Source organism: Volvox carteri (genome assembly GCF_000143455.1).
Source record: "Volvox carteri f. nagariensis unplaced genomic scaffold VOLCAscaffold_35, whole genome shotgun sequence".
Classification (NCBI taxonomy): domain Eukaryota; kingdom Viridiplantae; phylum Chlorophyta; class Chlorophyceae; order Chlamydomonadales; family Volvocaceae; genus Volvox; species Volvox carteri.
In genome coordinates, this window is record NW_003307578.1 from 775,808 (window position 1) to 796,670 (window position 20,863).

At 53.8% G+C, this 20,863-nt stretch overlaps 2 protein-coding genes across 2 annotated transcripts; one reads left to right on the plus strand and one right to left on the minus strand.

Moving 5' to 3' along the window:
* Positions 1-1,339: 1,339 nt before the first annotated feature.
* Positions 1,340-9,177, plus strand: VOLCADRAFT_105867 (uncharacterized protein). The gene is made up of 13 exons (XM_002953223.1): positions 1,340-1,616; positions 1,753-1,768; positions 2,275-2,385; positions 2,984-3,070; positions 3,425-3,651; positions 4,051-4,177; positions 4,490-4,603; positions 5,365-5,415; positions 5,920-6,007; positions 6,320-6,457; positions 6,698-6,735; positions 7,329-7,415; positions 8,274-9,177. Exons 1-13 carry the CDS (start codon positions 1,450-1,452, stop codon positions 8,379-8,381), a joined length of 1,359 nt encoding a protein of 452 aa, XP_002953269.1. The 5' UTR covers positions 1,340-1,449; the 3' UTR covers positions 8,382-9,177.
* Positions 9,178-9,181: 4 nt separating this feature from the next.
* VOLCADRAFT_105868 (uncharacterized protein) lies at positions 9,182-17,605 on the minus strand (the record flags this gene model as incomplete). The annotated part of the gene is made up of 11 exons (XM_002953307.1): positions 9,182-9,908; positions 10,589-10,651; positions 11,357-11,413; positions 11,579-11,605; positions 11,963-12,084; positions 12,853-12,943; positions 14,232-14,332; positions 14,886-15,026; positions 15,864-15,878; positions 16,085-16,212; positions 17,523-17,605. 11 exons carry the CDS (start codon positions 17,603-17,605, stop codon positions 9,852-9,854), a joined length of 885 nt encoding a protein of 294 aa, XP_002953353.1. The 3' UTR covers positions 9,182-9,851.
* Positions 17,606-20,863: the final 3,258 nt, after the last annotated feature.

A 20,863-nucleotide genomic window follows, 5' to 3' on the forward strand; every position in this document is an offset into this window, starting at 1 on the left:
GCGTGGATGATGTGGTGAAACAGAAGGAACGAACTGGACTTTGAACCAGGACATAAGTTCATCCTCCTCCCTCAACCAGCCTTAACTGGAAATTGGGTGAGAGGTTTGCCAAAGGATGTAACATAGGCCTGTGACCAATGGATACGCTCCTGGGAGGGAGCACGGTGAGATGGGATGGGGATCGAGTAAAACGTTCAGGACGTTTTTGTTGGGTTGCTTTGAACGATCTAATTGCAATATGGCATGACAACGGCGAACGTGTTCTGTCGGTCCTTCCTAACGCTGACTTTGGATGCGAGGATAACCCAATTGGATGAATAAGGAGGATAGAGGAAAGGGAGCTGGAGGACTGGACCCCAGCTGGTTTCACCTGGTCTCAAGCGACACTAAGTGAGAGTGGTTTTGGAAAAGGGTTTCGGGAACGGTGCCTAGCAAAACCCCAGCAGCACGATGCGCAAACCGCATCGAGAGTATACAATGATACCTATGCGTCCCATTAGCTTGGGAGAAACCCTAAACCCCCCCTGAGAGCAGCAGCTGTGCAACATGTGTGAGAAGAAATCCGTGGACGTGTGCCGTTGTCCTCCCTCTCCCCAACAAACGACACAACGTGCAGGAGGCTTCTTTTCCTTACAGAAGAGGCAATGGAAGGCGAAGTCCAACAGCTTTTTTCGGCCATGGGAAACCTCAAATAAGAGAGACAATGGCGGGACGGCCCTGCCGAGTGCAGCAAGGGCCCGAACGGGGAAAATTTGGAAGAGCCATGGAGACCCCCTTATAGCAATGCGACACTGAGGCATGCACAAACCCGACACGCAAATGCACATCCTCCTGGTTTACCAGCCTAAACTGGAATAGGGACCTACAGGCCCGCTTTCTCCCTGAGTTGTACTGATATAATCCCAAATGGTATACGAGAACAGCTGTTTCCAAATGCCAGGGTTGCGCCAACGCTTCAGGCGTAGCTTGGACTCGGGCTGGGCCGGCGCGACAATTATCTGCTGTGGCAGCTGAGGTACACCAGGCTGGGCTATAGTCGCACCACACGTCGTCGTTGTGAAAATAACGGTTGGGCAGGTAATGGGTTCTTGTCACAAAGAGCTGCCGTTGCCAACCTTTCGACATGCCGAGAAGAAACATCTAAAAGAAAAATGTCAGCAGATAATTACTGCTAACGTGTTGCTACATTGATGATTTTCACCATTATAATATCTACGTTCTAGAAGGCCGAGTCAACACGGCAGGTACGGGATTACGTGTCCCCTGTAACCGCTTGCTAATCAGAATCTTCCTTTCATAAATTGGAGTTTTGATAGGGTTTACTGATTTGGCAAGGTAGGAATCCTTGACTAATTTGTAGTCCCACCTGTACAGATCACCGATTCCGGCACATTTCCGAAGCTCGACTTGATCTGAAGTCTTGCGTAGGCACCGTTCCAGCTTTACGGCATGGCTATGCCTAGATTTGTGGCCGCTGTCGCGGTGCTAGGCTTGTTGATCGTGAACGCGAACGCCTTCTACTCTCCGAACGGGCCGGTTGTGGAGCTCACGGCCAGCAATTTGAAGTCCAAGGTCAAGAGTGCTGGCATCGTGCTTACGGAGTTTTACGCGCCATGGTGGGGCCTTAGCCTTGTTGTCTTTGCTTGCCCGTTCTCTTACATCGCTTGCTGTGGCACCGCACACGTTAGAACACACGTCGCTGACTAAACCCGCCTTGCTGTCTACCATTATGCTCTCGACCCTTACTTGTAGGTGTGGACACTGCCAGGTGCGGGCTGCGAAAATTCCGCTGACAGCTTGGATGTTGGGGGCGTGTGTGTGACGGAAGCGGGATAAAGGTTACCGCGAATTTGAGTACAACACCCTGCAACCATACTAATGTCATAACCACCTGTGGTCATATCCGTGCTGGTAGCGGAGCTCATATGTTTAGCTTATCCCATGGCTTAAGGCTGCGTCTAATATGACCAAGCGCACGCCAAATGTACGACCTTTACGACCTTCACGCGGCTCGATGTTTTGAAGGAAGAGTCCGACATCAGCCATGGCTAGGGCACATGGAAACAGTCGTGAAGACGCTATCACTGTCTACGCTATCTTCTTACGAATAAGCGCACGGAGCCACTGGTACAGCAACAGAGTGCACGAACACACGTACACACGATCAGCGTCTCTTCGCCACAACCGATTAGGAGCCTATTCCACGATCAGCCCCACTGCAGCTAGCTGTACGCCTCCCTCCCTGCCTCACCCACACCCGTTTGCGCCATCCAGTCCCTGAAGCCAGCTTGGGAGCAGGCCGCCAAGGCTCTCAAGGGCATTGTTGCGGTGGGGGCAGTGGACTGTGACACACACAAGGAGGTAGCTGGGGAATATCGCATCCAGGTAGGCATGTGTGGGGCGGATTGTGTGTGTGTGTAGGTAAGGAGGAGTACATGGGGATATGATAGGGGGAATCCGAGACGAGGTGTGGTGGAGTGGGTTCTGGATGGCTACTGTTTCAACGTGTTGGGGTTGGATTGAGGATAACGACTTGGGTGGTGGGGTAATTTCAGTGATAACGAGGTGAGATTCGGGGTGTCTGGCTGGAGTTGGTATTGAAAGCGTCCTAGGGGCTGGGTTGTGAGAGGGAGCAAGAAATGCCGCTTCTAATGGGGGCCGGGGGTCGGCGAGGTCAGCGTAGGGAAGGCGGGTAAGCCAGCGGGTCACGAACTGTACGTTGTGTATGTGGAGTGCGTATATTAGCTGGATCCGGGGGGCCCACCTCGCTTGAGAACGGCAAGCTAGGGCCCGCCCTGCCGGTCAACAGACAGGAGGCACCTCACTCTGTTTCTGTGTCTGTGTGTGTATGCGCTTTGGGAGAAGGGTCGTGCATGTGCATGTCCTTTCCTTCCGCTCCTGCCAGTAGTGCAGGTGCGTGCCACCCTTGGCCTTTTCATTTACCGCCTACCACACGTGTGTACGTATGTATATTTTTTTACAGGGCTTCCCCACCATCAAGTTGCTATACGTCGATGACGCCACCGGGTCCATCAAATCGTTGGATTACAACGGCGGACGTACCGCCAAGGTGTGTATGTATGTATGTGTGTATGTTGGGGGCATATTGGAGGTGGAGGACGGGATAGGGACAGGGGCTGGGAAAAGGTTTCTGCAAGAAGGTAAAACAAACACCAGGGGCGTCTGTGGGTTGCGGTGGGGTGGGGTGGGGTGGGGGGACTGCAGCACACAGCACCCTGTGCAAGCTGTCACGATGGCGGTGCCGCAAGTCAGTTGTAAACCGTAGAACTCGTTCCGAACTAGTTTCTGAACGCTGAAGGGACCCCCTTGCAACCCTATAACCCATTTTTTATAAGTCATTCCCTACCCCATTAAGAAAATGCATTCCCTGCGATCCTACTCCCATCTCCACGACCTGAAACAGGATCTAGTCACCTTTGCTCTGGACAAGGCCAAGTCCCTGGCCATGAAGCGCCTGGGCGAGAAGGCTTCGTCTGGATCCGGATCCAGTTCTGGATCTAGCTCTGGATCTGGATCTGGGTCGGACGGCTTTTACGGCGGTACGGATGTGGTGACACTGACGTCGGACAACTTCCGTACCCAGGTGGTCAAGAGCAACGACCTGTGGCTTGTGGAGATGTACGCGCCTTGGTGAGTCCGTGTGGGTCCGTGTGGGATGCGGGAAACGGGGTAGAAGGGGGGAGGGTAGAAGGGGGGCCCGGGGGTTGGGGTTGGATGGAAAGGGGACGGGGAAGGGGAAGGAGGATTTCTCCCTGCTTGTAATCTTGCTTGTAAGTGAAGTGAGATGTATCCTGAGGTTGGGGTGTACGGGTAAATGGTTGGTTGGTTGGGCATGTGGGTCTCGTCCCGCTTACCTTTTTTTTCCTAAACCTCGTCCCTATACACACATGCACGAAGATAAACCTACACAAGCTGAACTTATCAAGCAATCCCTCCACCAATTTGGCCTCCCTCTATTCCATTCGTATAACCATCCATGATTGCCCGCCCCACCGTCCTCACACCACCACCCCTGCGAGGTAAGTTCAGGTGTGGGCACTGCAAGGCCCTTAAGCCCGCCTGGATTGAGGCAGCTTCGGAGCTGGCTGGCAAGGTCAAAATCGGAGCTGTGGATTGCACCGCACACCAGACCGTTTGCTCAGAGTACGGCGTCCAGGTACGGGTACGGCAAAAGTCCCATTCCGATGCATTCGACGCCTGTACGATACGCGGTGCGGTGTGATGTGGTGTGAGTTATGTGAGTTATTTTCCCTACCCCTCTACCACTCCCTCTACCCGCGGTCTTGGGTCTTTGGCAATTACTCAACACCGCATGCAACACAACACCTCTTCTCCTCTCTCCCCGTCCCCTCGCCCGTCCGCTCTGTTATTACCCGTCCCCTCGCCCGTCCGCCCTTTGTCCCTTTGTATCGGGAGGAAACAAGACCTCGTCACCTTACCTCCTCGCTGCTCCCCCCTGACCCCCCAGGGCTACCCCACCATCAAGTTCTTCGGAGCGGACAAGCGCTCCCCGCAGGACTACCAGGGCGGCAGGGACAGCGGCTCCATCGTGTCGTTTGCAATGGCCAAGTTCGCGGAGCAGGTGCTTGGGAAGGATGATGGAAGGGAACATTTTTGCGCGCTGCTATCTTCACGCTGTCAAGAAACGCAGCGGAAGTGCATCGCAGACACCACCAACTGCCTAGAGAGGGAGATGGGTCTTGGGGAGTAGGGCCGAGAAGATACAGCTCTCATCGCCAGGGAGCGGCAGAGGAAATTTGGCAAACTGTGTAGAAGGGTGGGACGGGGAGGTCTTCTTTTCCTTTCCTGTTGATGTTGTTACAGGGTGGTTAAGCTTCACCAGTGGTCTCCTTCCCGAGGCAATTCCCTGCTCTCCCCTGCTAGAGGGGCACCCTAAGCCATTCTCCCCTGCTAGAGGGGCACCCTAAGCCATTCTCCCCTGCTAGAGGGGCACCCTAAGCCATTCTCCCCTGCTAGAGGGGCACCCTAAGCCATTCTCCCCTGCTAGAGGGGCGCCCTAACCCCATCCGACTTCAGAGTGTACTCTTTGAGTTTGGCAACTCACCACCAGCATCCAACCAAATCTAGCGGATCAACGGCGCCTCAACTTAGTTCCTGGTCAGCTCGCGAGTTGATTTTATCACGTCCTACACCGTCCACAAGATGGGGGGCCACCTCCCATTTCACCACCTCTCAAACACCCGAGAGGTCGGCAGGCGGATTTGAACCCGGGTCGGCCGGGAGCAGAAGTCAGGCCTTAACCTCTGCCAGCCGCCTCCTGTTATACCCCTTTTCCCCCTAAGAAGCCTCCCTCCTGCAACCCCACCTTAAAACCTCCCGCAGGTCCCTCCTCCGGAGCCGGTGGAGCTGACCAGTCAGAGCGTGTTTGAGTCGGTGAGTGCGTGTTGGTGTGGTGTGGGTGCGTGAACGGATTGACCCGTGGTTCACGGCTCCATCCAGGACAGGAATATTTGTTGGTGTCGAACTGACCCGTGGGTCACATCACCTGTAGGATAGAACATTGTCGGAGGAAGCGGGGACTCAGATCCCTGAGTATAGCTTAGGCTAATTCATGTTTCTGTGTGGCAGCGGTATATTAAGAATTATCATATTACTCAAAAAAGGATACAGGGCCAGCAGCGGGAAAAGACGCCGGCTGTTGCGCTGGGCATGCACTACATCATCCACGCCAACCCCCGGGCCCCTCCCACACAATGCAACCCACCCTTAACCTCTCCTAACAAAACAGTTGTTCTGGCTCATGCCCTTGTCCATGCTGTTGCTGTTGAGGATGAATCCTCCTACAATGTATCCCGCAAAGGTCTTCGATGTTGCTTTTGTTGTTCTTTTCTTTGTCGTTGCTGTTGTTCTCACTACTGCTGGCTTACTTTTCCGTAGGAGTGTTTGGGCGACTCCTCCGGCGCCAAGGCCCGGAGGCTGTGCTTGGTAGCCTTCCTGCCCGACCTGCTGGACTCCAAGGCGGCGGGTGAGTGGGGGAGCGAGCTGCTGGGAAAGGGGGATGGGAATGTGGGGTAGAGCAGGGGGGATTGAGGATGAGGCTAGGGCCGGAAACGGGGTTTTCCAGCGTGGAGGTTTTGAAGGGGATTGCGAATGACATGAACGGCGATGTGGCCCCGGACCGAATCCTGGCGAGAGAAGGAAACCTTGTCTCACCTCTCCCAGCTCTTCGCCCAACCCAACCCCACACCCCTCCCCAGTTCCCTGTGCCGGGCACCTCCCCTCCCACCGGACGCCAACTGCCTTACACCCCCTTTCTTCACACGCTTCCTTTCTTCAGGCCGCAACCGCTACATCAACATTCTCAAGAAGACGGCGGAGGCGTACAAGGACAAGCCGTACTCGTACCTGTGGGTCCAGGGCGCCGTTCAGGAGGGCTTGGAGTCCAACTTCGGAGTCGGTGGATTTGGCTACCCAGGTGGGGTGGGGTGGGGTGGGGGGAATTGGGGGTTTGGAGAGGGGAACGGTGGAGAAAGAGAGCAAAAGGGATAGAGGGAGGGCCAGGGTTCTAAGCGCATATCCCACTCCCCGAGGCTCGGCTTTTTTCTTAAACTCCATTACCTCTCATCACCACCTGCGCATGGCTCTTGGCCATTTCCTCTTGAAGAACCTTCAACGCCCCCCAAACCGCATCTACCGCCCTTTATACCTGACGCAGCGCTGGTGGCTTTTAACCCGGCTGACAAGAAGTACACTGTGAGTTGGTGGTTGGGTTGGGATGGCGAGGCGGGGTGGTGTGGGGTTGAACATACATACATATGTACATGGGCAAATACACACAAGCTAATTTACGCAATCTGTCAGCTGACAGGTCCCATAGCTGCCCATGACAAGCGCCAGCCCCTCCAATCAGCTTGCGCGACAGACACCATCTGTCACACAAACCACACACACAGATGACTGCAATTCTTGCCCTTTCGCTGTGTAGTGCAGTTATTTAGTAAACACCTTTTGATGGTAGGCAGGAGTGGGAAGACCTTGAGCAGCGGCCCCCATTTCCGTGACTCTTTTGAACAGGGAGAAGATGTGCACGTGTGCGGCCTTGACGCGCCCCTGTGGCTACATTCCTTCTGTTTTCCCCTCCTCGTTCGTTAGAAAACGTTCTTAGCAAAAACGTCCGATCCCAGTTGACGGCCGTATGTGGAATTGCGGGCTGCCGCGCATCTCGCCACCACCACCATCACCACCACCACCACCACCATCTGTTGTGCCACGAATATGCTTTACCTCGTCCCATCACCGCTTGAAAGTTCTTGCTACGTATGTATGTATGTATGTATTCCTCGCAGGTTTGCAAGAGCGCATTCGAGCTGAACCACGTCAAGGACTGGATCGAGGCCATGAGGATGGGGGGCACCGGGGCATTGCCGCTGCAGGTGTGTATCTGTGTACGGATGTACGTACACACGCACGTACGTACGACTGTGTGTTTTGGTTGGCCAACATTATCTCGAGGGTAAAACGAGGCACTGCATGTATGTGCGTCGAATGTTTGTTCCTGGTGGGAGCACGAAGAAGCGAAACGAAGTCCCCAACTCCTTGGGGAGGGCAAATCGAAATACTGAAGGTTCAAGATCATTAGAATTATTTTTACTCCTTTAAATGAAGATATTCTAAGGAAATTTTCAGGGAGGAGTGCCGTACCAAGGGACAAACTGCCCTGGTCTTGTCCTCGAGTGTATGCCGTTGTTACGTACCGAGCGCGGCGCGGGGAGAAAGATAGGCATGTGTTGTGTTATTGTTTTCTGTGATGCGATTTAACAACCGCAGGCTGAGAGAAGCCAACAAAGGGGGGTTGTAGTAGTAGTAGTAGTAGTAGTAGTAGTAGTAGTAGTAGTAGTAGTAGTAGTAGTAGTAGTAGTAGTAGTAGTAGTAGTAGTAGTAGTAGTCGTGTCTAACCCGTCAATACGGTTGGCGGAAAGCCATCACGTCGCGATGCATATGAACTGCACATGCGCTCTCCGGCCGCCCTGGCTCCTCTCGCCTTCCCTCCGCCTTCCCTCCGCATTCTTGGTGATTATCGGCTCGGCTTCCGCCGCCGCCGCCACAGCCGCTATGTCTGTCTGTATTCTCCTCTCCCACCCCATATGAAAGCACTAAAGTAGATCTATAAATACTGCAACCCTTCCACCCACCGACAGCCACTGCTCCTCCCATTATCACACCGCCCTGCTCGCACCCCTATTCGCTTGCTTACCCTACTCCAACTCCCCTCCCTTTCCCCCGCTCCCTAGGGCTCCCTCGCATCCATAAAGTCCATCACCCCGTGGGACGGTCAGGACGCCAAGGAGGAGGCGGCGGACGAGTTCGACTTGAGCGACATTCTCAATGAAGAGCTGTGAGGGTCCTCCATCATCGCCATCACCATCACCATCACCACCAATAACAGTCGCTGCATTGCATGGAGCTGTAAGGCCGCAGGCAGGCGGCGGGTAGCTGTTCCGTTTGTCGACATGTGTCGTTAGGAGCCGCTGAGTGCACACTGCTGTTGGGCCTGCTTTGGCAACCCTTGCCGGGCCCCGGCTGCTGGGACTCTATAGGAAGAGCGAGAGAGGATGAACCAGTGGTTGCGTCCTTGGGTGGTGATGTGTGCGTTTGTGTGTTTTGGGAGGGAAAGGTGTAATGGTGAATAAGGAAAGCGGAAGGTATGGCTGCGCATGCCCGAGTGTTAGCAGTAGGTTGTGTGGGGAAGAAATGGATTGCGCCATCTTGTGTGGTGCTGTTCGTCCTTGAGCTGCCGTTGTGAGAGAGGCCGGAGGAGCGGGCCCGGTGTTAGGTGAACTATACAAGGGAGTTCGAGGTGGTTGGCAAAAGGTGTAAGCGTGCGAAAGGGTTGACGTCCCTGGTATGGGGGAGGGGTGGTGTGATTGGGGCTGTTTCAGACTTGTTTAACTCCGGACCTTGCCGGGGTTTGATAGCGTGTATGACAGTACTTTGTCAATCAGACAGCAGAGTCGGCTGGCCATGGGATATATGCCACAAGCGCGACAGATACGAAGAGATAGCGAGCGACTCAACGGCCGTTCAGGCAACTGTATCTGATGTATTTGCGAGCTGTTAAAACTTTTAGAATTTGACCTTATGAGTACTGTTCAACAGAGAACCTAGCGAAGCAACCATGAAACGCACCATCATTTTTCCTGGAACGTCGTTACACCATCTTACTGCCGAACAGCGCACCTTGTCTTTTACGCCATCCATCTGCCCAACAATCCCGTGTTCACGACGAAAAACACACAGACACGGTGACCCGGCTCCCACACAACCGGGGTTGGCCCTGCGCATGGTGACCACCGCCATGCAGTCCTCCTCTCTCTCCCCCCTGGACCGGTGAAACGAACCCTTTGGCCTGACAGCCCGCACAACAGCCGATCTCCTCAAGGGCAACTCCTGCGCCTAACCCGCTGATGGACCGCGCGGAGACATTCGCTGTGCACCCGAACACGTCGTATACGTCCCCGTAAAGCCTTCCCGCCAACTGGGTATAACCAACTTCCCCCCCTCCGGCCTCCCTCGCAGCTGCCCCTGGCAAGGTTTAAAAACGCCTAGAATCCAGCACACAACGTAAGGAGCGGCACAACAAGCGCACGTGTATACGGGAACATACCGCGCGGAAAGGCCACGTCAACAAAATCCGCACATACATCACTATAATAATTGCCCTGTGAAGTATATTGGGGGATGCATATCACTGCGCAGCTGCTTCTTTTTTTGAGAGGAAGCCATGTCAGATGTGATGACGCGACGCTGCACATACCCGGGAGCAGCAGCATCCTTAATGCACGCACCTCCCCCCCCCCTTCGCTAGGTCGCTACTGACTGAACGCTTTGCCGAAAGGCCCCGAGCTGGCCTTCTCCCCGAACTCGCCCTGAGGGGTTCGTTGGACGACGGTTCGTTGGAGCGGTTCGTTGGACGGCGGTTCGTTGGACGGCGAGCATGTAGGGCAAGGGGAAGGTGTAAGACAAACCACTGGCGAGTGAAGCAAATACCAGAAATAGACGGATAGGGGTCAGGAGAAGACAAGTGCTGCATCAGGAATATTTACTGACCAGCGCCGACTTGAGTTGTGATCTTGGCGGCGACGTGGCCAGGTGGGTTGCGAGACGAATAACTTGCTGGCAAATCCAAAGTCTAAGAAAGACAGAAGGCGAAAAACGCAGCAGAAAAACTACCCAGTCGCCGAGGTGGAAGGAAAGTCTTATGAACGGAAGCCGCAGTGGTGACGTGTAGGACTAACACATCCCTGGCCCGACCCAACCCAACCAACGCAACCTAGCTGGCCAGCTAGCCCCAACGCCGATGTAGCGCAAAACAAACGACACAGCTAGAACCCGCTAGGACTCACAAGCGGCGGGCCAGGCCACATGCAAAACGGAAAGCAAGTAAGTTGGTTGGTCAGCAACGGCAGATGAACAAGGGGGAGGGCGCCCGGGACTTGAAAAGTAAAAAAGTAGTAGTAGCGTGGTGAAAGGAAGAGGTTAAAGGGTGCCCAAGCCCAAGCCCAGCCCAGCCCAGCCCACAAAGCCAGCCCTCCCCAAGCACCCCCACCTGCACCGTGCTACATTTAAATTTCCCCGGCTCCTCGCGCAGACAGGTGTCGATAGCGGAGACCTGGGGAAGGGCGGTCCGGATCCCGGGGGATGAGAGGGTGGGGTGGCAGTGGTGGTGTGTGTGTATGGGGCACGCGGAGGAGGAGGTGCCCCCTGGGGCAGGGGGTGGGCGCCAGGGGGCGCGGGGAGGGAGGGCCACCTAGGTGTGTTTTCCACGACACTAACGCGCGCAGCCGCCCCAGAAGTGGCGGGTGATGTGAGGTGCTTCACCACTACAGAGAACGAGGTCCGAACGGGGGGTGCGAGGGGTGGGCGGGAGGAGCAGGAACCAAGACGCAACGGCCCTTACTGCGAGGGGTTGCTAAGGATTGTGGACAACAACACGACCCCGCACACCCCCCTGGTTAGAGAGACGGCAGCAGTAGCAACCATAAACAGCAACAACAGCAACAACAAGTGGCGCCTCTCGCGCGGCTCTCTCGCTTAGTTCGGTTCGCAGTCTTCTGCGCCGCTGTGCTGCCTAGCCAGGGGCAGGGAGATCGCCCCGGCTGGCGTGACTGAGGTAGTGAGGTGCGTGCGGAGGAACAGACCTGGACAAGGAGCCGCGCGCCCGCCCCTGCGCTGTGTTTCGGCCCCCGGTCAGGGCCCCCGGTGCCCTCAGGCAGGGCGACAGAGCCACCCACAGTGTAGCACCCCCTCAACAATAACACTACACAACAGCAACAGCAACGCCATAACAACGCGCCAAGCCGCCTCACTCACGCACCGCGTTCAGGATTGACGCCGCCTCGCCATTCTCCTGCCAGTAAAACTTGTTGCCGTACTGTACGAATGCCGTACATGCAGTCGGGTTCAGGGCAAATGGCCTAGGAGTAATGAAAGGCAAAAGCACAAGCACAAGCAAAAGCGAGCAAGCACACACAGAGCAATACACCGCCCCTCCAGTATATCAACACATGATATACCTCCACCTCAGCCACCCGCCCACCTTGCCAGCTAAGCGTGTCCAAAAGCTCTGAAGTAGCAGCCGCAGCAGTAGCAGCAGCAGTAGCAGCAATAGTGAAGGCATCAGTAGCAGCAGGGTACCGGCAGTAGCAGCAGAAGCCGTTAGGGAGGCACACACGACGATGACACGCGGTATTAAAGCCAACAGCATTTAAACAAATGTACGACGGGCAACCACAATTACCATCACTCCCCACTTCCCCCAAACCCTGCCACCTCATCCTTCATCTCCTTTAAGCACCCACATCCCCCCCTCACATCGCCCCGCTCCCAAGCTTACATAGTCCCAATGTACAACAAAAACCCTTCCCACAAACCCTACTCGCATCCCTCTTTTTCCTATCTCCCCCCTCCCCCCTCAGCTCACCCTGGGCACCTCCAAGTCCACCCCAGCACCGACATTGAAGTTGAGTATGTCACCGAACGTGGGGTCAGCCACAAACACAACCGTGTTGTCGTCCACCCCCCAGTACTCCCGGATGGCGAGACCTGGAGAGGCGTGTGAACGCGTGCGTGTGTGTATTGGGGTGGTGTGTGTGCGGTGCGGGCGTGTGTGTGTGTGTGTGTTGAGTGGGAAGGGGGAGGGGGTATCGGGCTCCGTTAAGGAAGGGAAACGAAAAGGCCAGAGCCAAGCCCCGGTCATCAACCAGGCCTTGAGATCTGCCCCTCCTTCCCAATTTTGCCTCCCCGCTTCCCGGGGCCCCCCCCCCACACAAACAGAAACAGAAACACAGTTCATCAGGACACACACACACACACGCGCACACAGCTTTATTTTAGGGCCTCGTGCCGCAGTAGGGAGGGGTAGGGTCTGTACAGGGCTGCCGGGTTTCCTCTGTCTTGCGGGTTTCCTCCGTTTAAAACCCTTAGAGAACCCTTTTCACCCCAAGGGCCGGATCAGGCCGGGGAGGGAGAGGGGAGTCTTGTTGTCTGTTTCAAGCTCGGTGCGAGAACTCGCGTGACGGAGCCTTGACTCGTGAGAGCGTGTGCACGCGTGCAACGCCTCTCCCATACCCCACCCGGGGGAGGAGAGCGGAGCTAGCGGACCTGCGGCTCTCCGCGCTGCTTAGGAGGGGGCAGGACAGAGGCCCCTCTAGCGCCCCTCTCCCGTCCGCGGGAGAGAGCTTAAGGAGGCGGTCTTTCCGTTGGGGCTGGGTTCCAGCAGCCCCTGTGGGCAGTGTCAGGCCCGGTCAGATACTTGCGACCTTCACACACACACACACACACATACAAACACACACGCACGCAACCCCTCACCGGGCGTCTCCGGGTAGTTCTGTGCGAGCACCCGCAGCTTAAAACCCGTGTCCTTCTCCAGGGCCGCCACCTCCGCAGCAATACGCCTCTCCTGCGGGGGGGAAGGGGGACGCGGAGCCGGGGGGGACGCATGGGTCGGGTGTGTGTGGGGTGTGTGTGTGGGGGGGGAGGAAGAGTCAAGGAAACACACGCAGGCGCGTCGGACCGTGGTGAGGGGGTTATTTCGGGGGAGAGTGTGTTCGTGGTCTGCCACGTCAACAAGCACTATGGGGCAAACGATTGTAATGGGCAATCAGGCAGAGGTTGCAGTGGCCATGTGTATGTACGTACGTGCAAGTTACAAGTTACAAGCTCCACACGAGTGCGGGGGTTGTCCATAAAAGCCGGGGGGCCCATGGCCGGTAAATCGTTTTTAGTGCGGTTACGTGGTGGACCATCATCGTCCTCCCTCGTCCGCTTGAGCACGAAGCGCCTTAGAGCAGCGTGCCGGGTCTCCCAGACTTCCGAGAGGAGCCTGGCTAGCGCCAGGCGGTCATAATCGTGCGCATGTTGCGCCCTTGAAACGCAGTCGCAAAGCTTGCAGGTGCGCGCTGCGCGCTCACGGCGGTTAGGTCGGTTAATCTCTAACTCCCAACAGCCTAGCCGGAAACGCATAAGCACTTGATGCAAACGTTTGGACAATGCGGTTTCAGCGTGGGCCATCCACTTATGCCGCGTGCTTTAAGCGGGGCCGGCCCCATCCTGTTCAGATAGCGACATGCCTTGACGCCGGTACTTCCAATTGGGAAGGTGCGCGGGTCGCCTAGGGTATCTGGGCGCTCCCACCGGGCGTCGAGCCGCCTAGCGAACTCCTTTAAGTAAGCTCTTTAAGTAAACTCTTTAAGTATGTATGTGTGCCATGTATGTACGTGTGCCATGTATGTATGTATGTATGTATGTATGTATGTATGTATGTATGTATGTATGTATGTATGTATGTATGTATGTATGTATGTATGTATGTATGTATGTATGTATGTATGTATGTATGTATGTATGTATGTACGTGTGCCATGTATGTATGTATGTATGTATACATGCATGTGTTATGTGACAATTGCAGCCCGAAGCATGAGGATGGTAAACGTTGCCCTTCGCGGAGCGCTGTGTTTTCCCTCCCTGCCCCCCTCCCACTCCCCCCCTCTCCCCCCCCTCCGATAATACAATCCGTGAGCCGGTTACGTTAGTGGGTGGATGGGTTGCATCAGCCGTCAAGACTACGGTGCCTTGACATACAAACAGACGCGCGTTCAAATACATACATACCTACAACCAAACATCCCCCTTCACACACATGCACACACGCACACACACATACATACACACACACGTAAACAAACCTCAGAGGGTGTCAGGAAGCCCGCCACGTCGATAACGGCGGTGGGTTCCCCCCGTGGCAGCAGCTCGGGTCGGTTGACCCCCTGAGGCCTGGCGTGTGCGGCTGCAGGGGGAAGGGAGAGGCAAAGGGCGGGAGAGAAAGAAAGCGGGGGGTTGAAAGAAGGGGAAAAAGGGAAAGGGGACGGGGGAAAAAGCTGGATACTGGGGAACTGTATGCAGCCAAGTTAAGGAAACAATTGCGGACGTTCTGAGTTGGCGACTGCTGGAGATGTATGTAGACGCCGGAGGGTGGCGGGAGACAAAGATGTGCGGGAAATGGGGTTCAAGCAAGCGATCAGAAGCCGCGCCGGCGTGCAGGCGGGTGGAGGACCCCACTTACACGTACATGCCCGTATCTCTAAAAAAAACCCACATGCCCCGCACACGTCCCCACGCTCCCACATTGTCTCTCGGCCCCCGGGGAAGTGATGGGTAAGGTGAGGCGTGTGGCGCATAATGTGTGTGTGGTACCGAAGACTGGGACAGGGGGATGGGGCCATTAGCTGGGTATTCGAGGGAATCCTTTCCGCATCAAAAGTGAAGAGATGAACAAGAACGGGACCAGGAGCTAGTAATGGAGCCAGTATGCATGGCCATTAGCTGGCAGCGGAGCGCACCTGAAGTAAGGACAGAAAGGGTGGCCAGTCCGGCGATGGCCGCATGAACCACGTGCCTTGAAACGCACAAAACATCCACCTTGGACTCGGTGGGCCCGTTTTTACAATTAATTGCAGAGCAGCGCACAGTACGCAGCGGTGCTGAGGATGGTAGCTGACAGCCCAAAGGCTTCAGGTGACGATGGCCAGACGCGTAAGGAGGAACCGTGGAATGCAACATGGTTATAAGAGTGATAACAGGCAATCCGCCGCAAATCTGCTTGTGATTTGTAATGCAGACTGTTTTGCTTGAGTCCAACTTTCCTGACGCCACATCATCCTGCCGTACAAAATTGAACAATACTCCGTTAGCCCCAGATCGTATTAAGATGCCGCCCCAGGAAGAAGCTATTGAACTGAATTACGAAGGATATGCCCGACAACTATATCAATCTTCCGCACCAAGCTGCAGAAATCGCTTTCATAAATGCAGCAGTTTGCGGATCCCGAAGGTTGCCGCGCATGGTTTATATCACTCCTATCCTGAAGACACCCTGTATTGTAGCAGATGTTAAACGGTTGGCTACGCCGGCACGGAAGGGCTGTCTTAAAACTGGCATTAGAAGGCGGAGGAAAGGTTCATGTAAAAGCAAGATTTGTGCGCGGGCAGGAATGCATACCGGTGTGGGAATGCGTTCCGGCCTGGACCACATACAGAGCGAAACTCCGATGAGCGGGAGCCGGTGGGGTTGGCTCTGAACAGGGAGGAAGCCGGCCATGTTGGAGGTGTATTCGCGCTGGAGTGGTAGTACCGGCGTCAAGGCATGTCGCTATCTGAACAGGATGGGGCCGGCCCCGCTTAAAGCACGCGGCATAAGTGGCTGGCCCACGCTGAAACCGCCTTGTCCCAACGTTTGCATAAAGTGCTTACGCTTTCCGGCTGGGCTGTTGGGAGTTAGGGATTAACCGACCTAACCGCCGTGAGCGCGCAGCGCGCACCTGCAAGCTTTGCGACTGCGTTTCAAGGGCGCAACATGCGCACGATTATGACCGCCTGGCGCTAGCCAGGCTCCTCTCGGAAGTCTGGGAGACCCGGCACGTTGCTTTAAGGCGCTGCGTGCTCAAGCGGACGAGGGAGGATGATGATGGTCCACCACGTAACCGCACTAAAAACGATTTACCGTCCATGGCCCCCCCGGGTTTTACGGACAACCCCGCACTTGTATGGAACTTGTAACTTGTAGCTGGAGACATTAAGAGCGGGGCATCTATCTCGGCGTGGCAGCCGGTGCGGACACAGACAGCAAAAACAGAATTAATAGCGACAAACGCGATCGATGCCAGCGACCTGGGCTACAGCAAGGGGGATTAGGCGCCAGGGCCGCGGCGCATGGGGCAGCGGCCAGCAGGCAGCTCGGGCGGGCGGGTGCAGGGTGGGCGGGCACAGCAGTATGTAGGACAGGGAGGTGTGGGTGCAGCCGTGCAGCCGTGGGCTGTGCTACAACGCAAAACATCGATTAAGCGAGTGACGGGAACAATCGTTCTGCACCCGATGGCAGCAGCAGTGATGGTACGATGCCACGTGCCTTTATGATGGCGCTTGCAGTTGGCTGAGTGACGTTTGTAAAGCGCCTGTCGCAATCCAGAAGAACAGCCTGCGGTCTTTATGCATGGGGTAATATGGTGAGTTAGGACGTATTTCCCGGTCGTATAATTCGATTCTGGCTCGACTGATGACTTGGAATTTGAAACGGAATCAATTGCACTGACCGTATATCGAATATGATTTGGGACAGGGTGGGGGTTTTACGTATTTATGATTCTATATGATTGCTTGAAACGCTTTATGTAAGGAAGCGTGTAGACAGGATCGCCTTAATCGATACCGACTGAAATAGAAAGGGCTCCGTGTCTAGTTGGGATGCCAAAATCGTTACACCGAGGGTTGAGCGACTTGAGCCTTCTAGCATACCTCAGGATGCAATAAAGATGACATAACAACCTAACAACAATAACGACTTAAATAGTTATCCAGTGCCTAGATGGCGTCTAAATGTCGTAAAACATCCCTGATCAAGACGCGCGTTCGTGAATCGAACTAACTACTCAACGACTAACAAGAAAACCTAACAAGTTGAGAATCCATTTTCATTTACGTTTTTGTGTGGGGGATATAGTATCGACTGTTAGTACCGTACAACAGTCAGTACTAGTACTGCACATAATCGGCACAACCAGATATCGGCAAACGGTGAACTGATGATTTGAAATATAAGCTATCAGCGTTGGTTAACTAAAATCCGACTTACTTCGTTTGTTGGCAACTATTTTGCCTGCAGCCTAGTAAATACGAGGCCGATCACGAATTTACACGAAAAAGTGGCTTAGTTAAGTAATGCTGGCAAATCAGCCAGCTGGATGCCCTGTATTCAAGTAACCCGTTTCGCACCGGCGTATTCAATCGCTCGATTGCAAGTTTGTGAATAAATATCTTATCGCAGGCCGACTTGGGGCTTGCAGTAGTCATAAGTATTAATATGCAGCAGTCATACTCAGAGTTACGCTACATGTGACTGCACCTCACGGGGCTTATTAAAAAGCAAATATTGTTTGGTGCATATTAGTTAATTTTGCGTGGTTACGTTTCCCACAACTTACGTAACCCCAGCTGCGCGGGCCTCTGCAATGGCAGTGATACCCTCCTGTCGTCCTCCATCACCGATTGATTTGTAGCCAGTCATAAAGATGTTCCGTTCCTTATTATTTATTGTTTGATGTTTTAGCTTCCCTTGTTGTTGATTGTTGATGTTTTAGCTTCCCCGGCTTTCCCGCCTCGGCCGAGGCTACATCTTATGCTACGGCTCGAATTGCTCCGAGATTGTTCCCTAGGCCACCAGTATCACCGCTTGCACCGCGTTGCTATCGTGTTTGGGGCCATTTTCAAGTAGTGAGCCGTTAAAAGTCCACAGAATGTTGAATTACTTACAAGGGACCAGCCGCGGCCCAGGCCGCGGCCGCGGCTTAGACGGCCGTCTAAGCAAGCTTTCACCAACTTTGACTCTCACGTACAGCAACGCGTTCTCGAGCCGGAATCAGTAAACCATCAAAGTTTTCATCCAAGCTTTAAATCATTTTCAGCGGCGATTCTAACTCCCGGGGTCCGCGGCCCGATTTCCTTTCGACCGCAGGGTTGCGCCTCCTTTCGAAGGTTCGGGGCTTTCCGCCAATTGGGGAGCCTAATGGCAAATACCCCCGTGGTCACGAGTTTTCTGAGCCTTCACCCTGGGCTTACCCTGGGCTCGCTTTATCCCACCGAGGTGACTTACACTGTCCAGCCTGGGCGTGCGCGTCTTGGCTGCGCGTGTCGCCTCAGGTGCGCTGCACGGCCAGCTGGCGGGTTGGCTCTACTTTTCACGAGTTAGGAGCCGCCAATTTAAAAAGCGTACAGTTGGTATTTAGATGCATAGTGCAAAATACTTGGCGGGCGGTCACGTACGAAAGTTGTTTCATTAGCAGGCGGCAAAATGAGTGAAGCAACGTGAAGTAATCAATGGAAAAATATGGCACCAATTGGAATAAGGAATAAGCAATGCATACATGTGGTGCCCAAGAGTAACTGCTCGTCAAAAGGTTGGAGTTATCAGTCGTCTCATCTTGCTCCTTTAGCATCTGAATCGCTTCTGAAATTTTTTGGATGGTAAAGGAGATGCACATCTTCTTGTTTGAGCCTCAATCATGAACACAACGCTCCGCAATAGTTGTCAACTAAAACTACAGTCGTGTTGATGTTAATGGTCGATAATTATGTTCATGATCCTACTTGTTTTCGATGCCATGCAATGCGCCTTGTTCCGTTGAGCAAGAGCCATACCTGGCCGACGCAGGCCTGACGGCACGCATCGATGCTGACCTTGGGTGCAAAACAGTTTGATTATAGAAATGATCAATATAATCGTGGAAATAATTCCAGTTATGAACTGGAAAGCACGAAGAAGGGACGAAACCGCAACAATTCGATTCATCGTACTGTCGCTATGATGCACAGCAGGAAAGTGAACTGCCGATGATGATGATGATGACGATGACAAAATAGCTGTGGCTCCCTACGAGTAATTGTAAATGTAAATACAAATTTAACTTTATCTGGAAAGCTTCTTAGGCAGCAGAACCTAAGCAACACTTCATTACGAAGGTCGGAAGTACACGGCACAGCACTTTGATTCGCTGGTCTGAATTGGACGAATCAAATAACGCGCGCTAAGAAACAAGAAAACTCCTATTTCAATCGAAAGCCCTAACTAACTGTACCGTGGGGCACAGTTCACGATGTTGACTGTGTAACCTGGTGCGACTCGAAGTCCTTACGTAACGGTCGTCTGACTGGGTCATGAAACGCAGTGGGAGCCACATTTCTGCGTAAGTCACGTTTAAATCAACGTTCCATCTGCTGCCGCCGAAAGTCCTCTTGTGATGTGTGTATGTTTGTGTGTGTACAAAACCTTCGCTAAAATCACCTCCTGTCGCAAATCATGCGCGATCATTAAGAACGCCCATACACTTGGTCCAATGTCGAACTAGATAATGCCTTCAATTAAAAATTTCAACCTTTATTCGCGCATCGATGCTGTAGGCCCGCTATGTAGGTACCATCAGGGGCAGTTGGGTGACAGAACTTCGGAACGAAGTTTCGGAATGTACTTCAAGCAGAAGGCCCGCCCCGGAGCTTGACGTACCAGTTTGGGCCTTGTGCCGGATTGCGTTTTAAGAGAATGCGGGGTTGATAGTGGATTGAACCCGCCCATCTTTCTGAAGGGGCAAATTCCTTCCAGAACTGCCTAATCCAATACCGCTTTGGCCTAACAAGGACACGTGCGGAGCCTGGGCCTGAACGTCTATTGCCAAGGTTGGTTTCTGCACAAGGGCTCAATTGGGACTACCTCCTAAGGAACTGGCGGGATTGTGCTTCAGCAGCATAGACGACTCGCATTGACGATTCGGAACATTTCGCATCCAAAGGTCGATGAAGCGTCGGTACCCTGTAATATCCCAGCGCGTTTATTAATGTATGGTATTGCCTGCTTACTGCGCAATTTGGAACCGCCCCCACGAAATCAGGTTGGCATTGTTGGTGATCCGCTGAAGCGAGGAGTTGGACACGCGCCATCATCTCACGTCCCCCGCCGGTGCGTTATTGACCCAGGCAGCAGGTTAGTGCTTGGGAGGAGACGTAGTCATTTATATGTGTGCATCTAGAGTAATATTCTCAGAACGTTTTGGGACGTCACACGGGCGCGTTCGGCCAAAACGCAGCGTGTAGAGTTCCAGGACCCTGGCGGGCGGACCATGAAAGATTTACATCACTTCAAATAGACAGCGTATAAGCTTATGAAGCTTAAATTCTACCCCGCAATTGCGGCAGTTTGCCATTGGGCGCATTGCATTCCTGTGCGCGGACCGGCACGTAACATGAAATTGTCCCGCGCGGTCAAGCTACTACGGCAAAGCAGTAAGCTAAACAGATAAAATAAAATTCCTTGTTTTAAATTATGCGATCACGTGATATAAATAACCCAGCAAAGTCGTCCCTGCTTTCGTAGAGCCCTCGTAAACGAAATGCCTCCAAATCGTAAGTCCCCAACCTAGCCCTCAGGAGCTGTAATCTAATGTTTTCTAAATGTAACCTAATGTTATATATAAAAGTAATATTCCGTCCGCTTGCAGCAGCTGGAAACCTCGATCACACTACTGGCCGACATCTCCACACTATTGGTCGACATTAGAACCTGGACAGGGTAGTTGAGTAATCAAAGTCATGTTGGGACAACGCAGTTTTCAGCTTTAAAAACTTGACGCATAAAACCGCCCGGGTGTGCGTCCTACCGCAAATGGATGTGACATGAACCGACGTATAGCCTTAGATAAAAAAGAGATTCACGACTGCTGTCCAGCATCAGGTCTCCGGCTGCCACGACCAGCAGCGCATTTCTACTTGGGGTTAT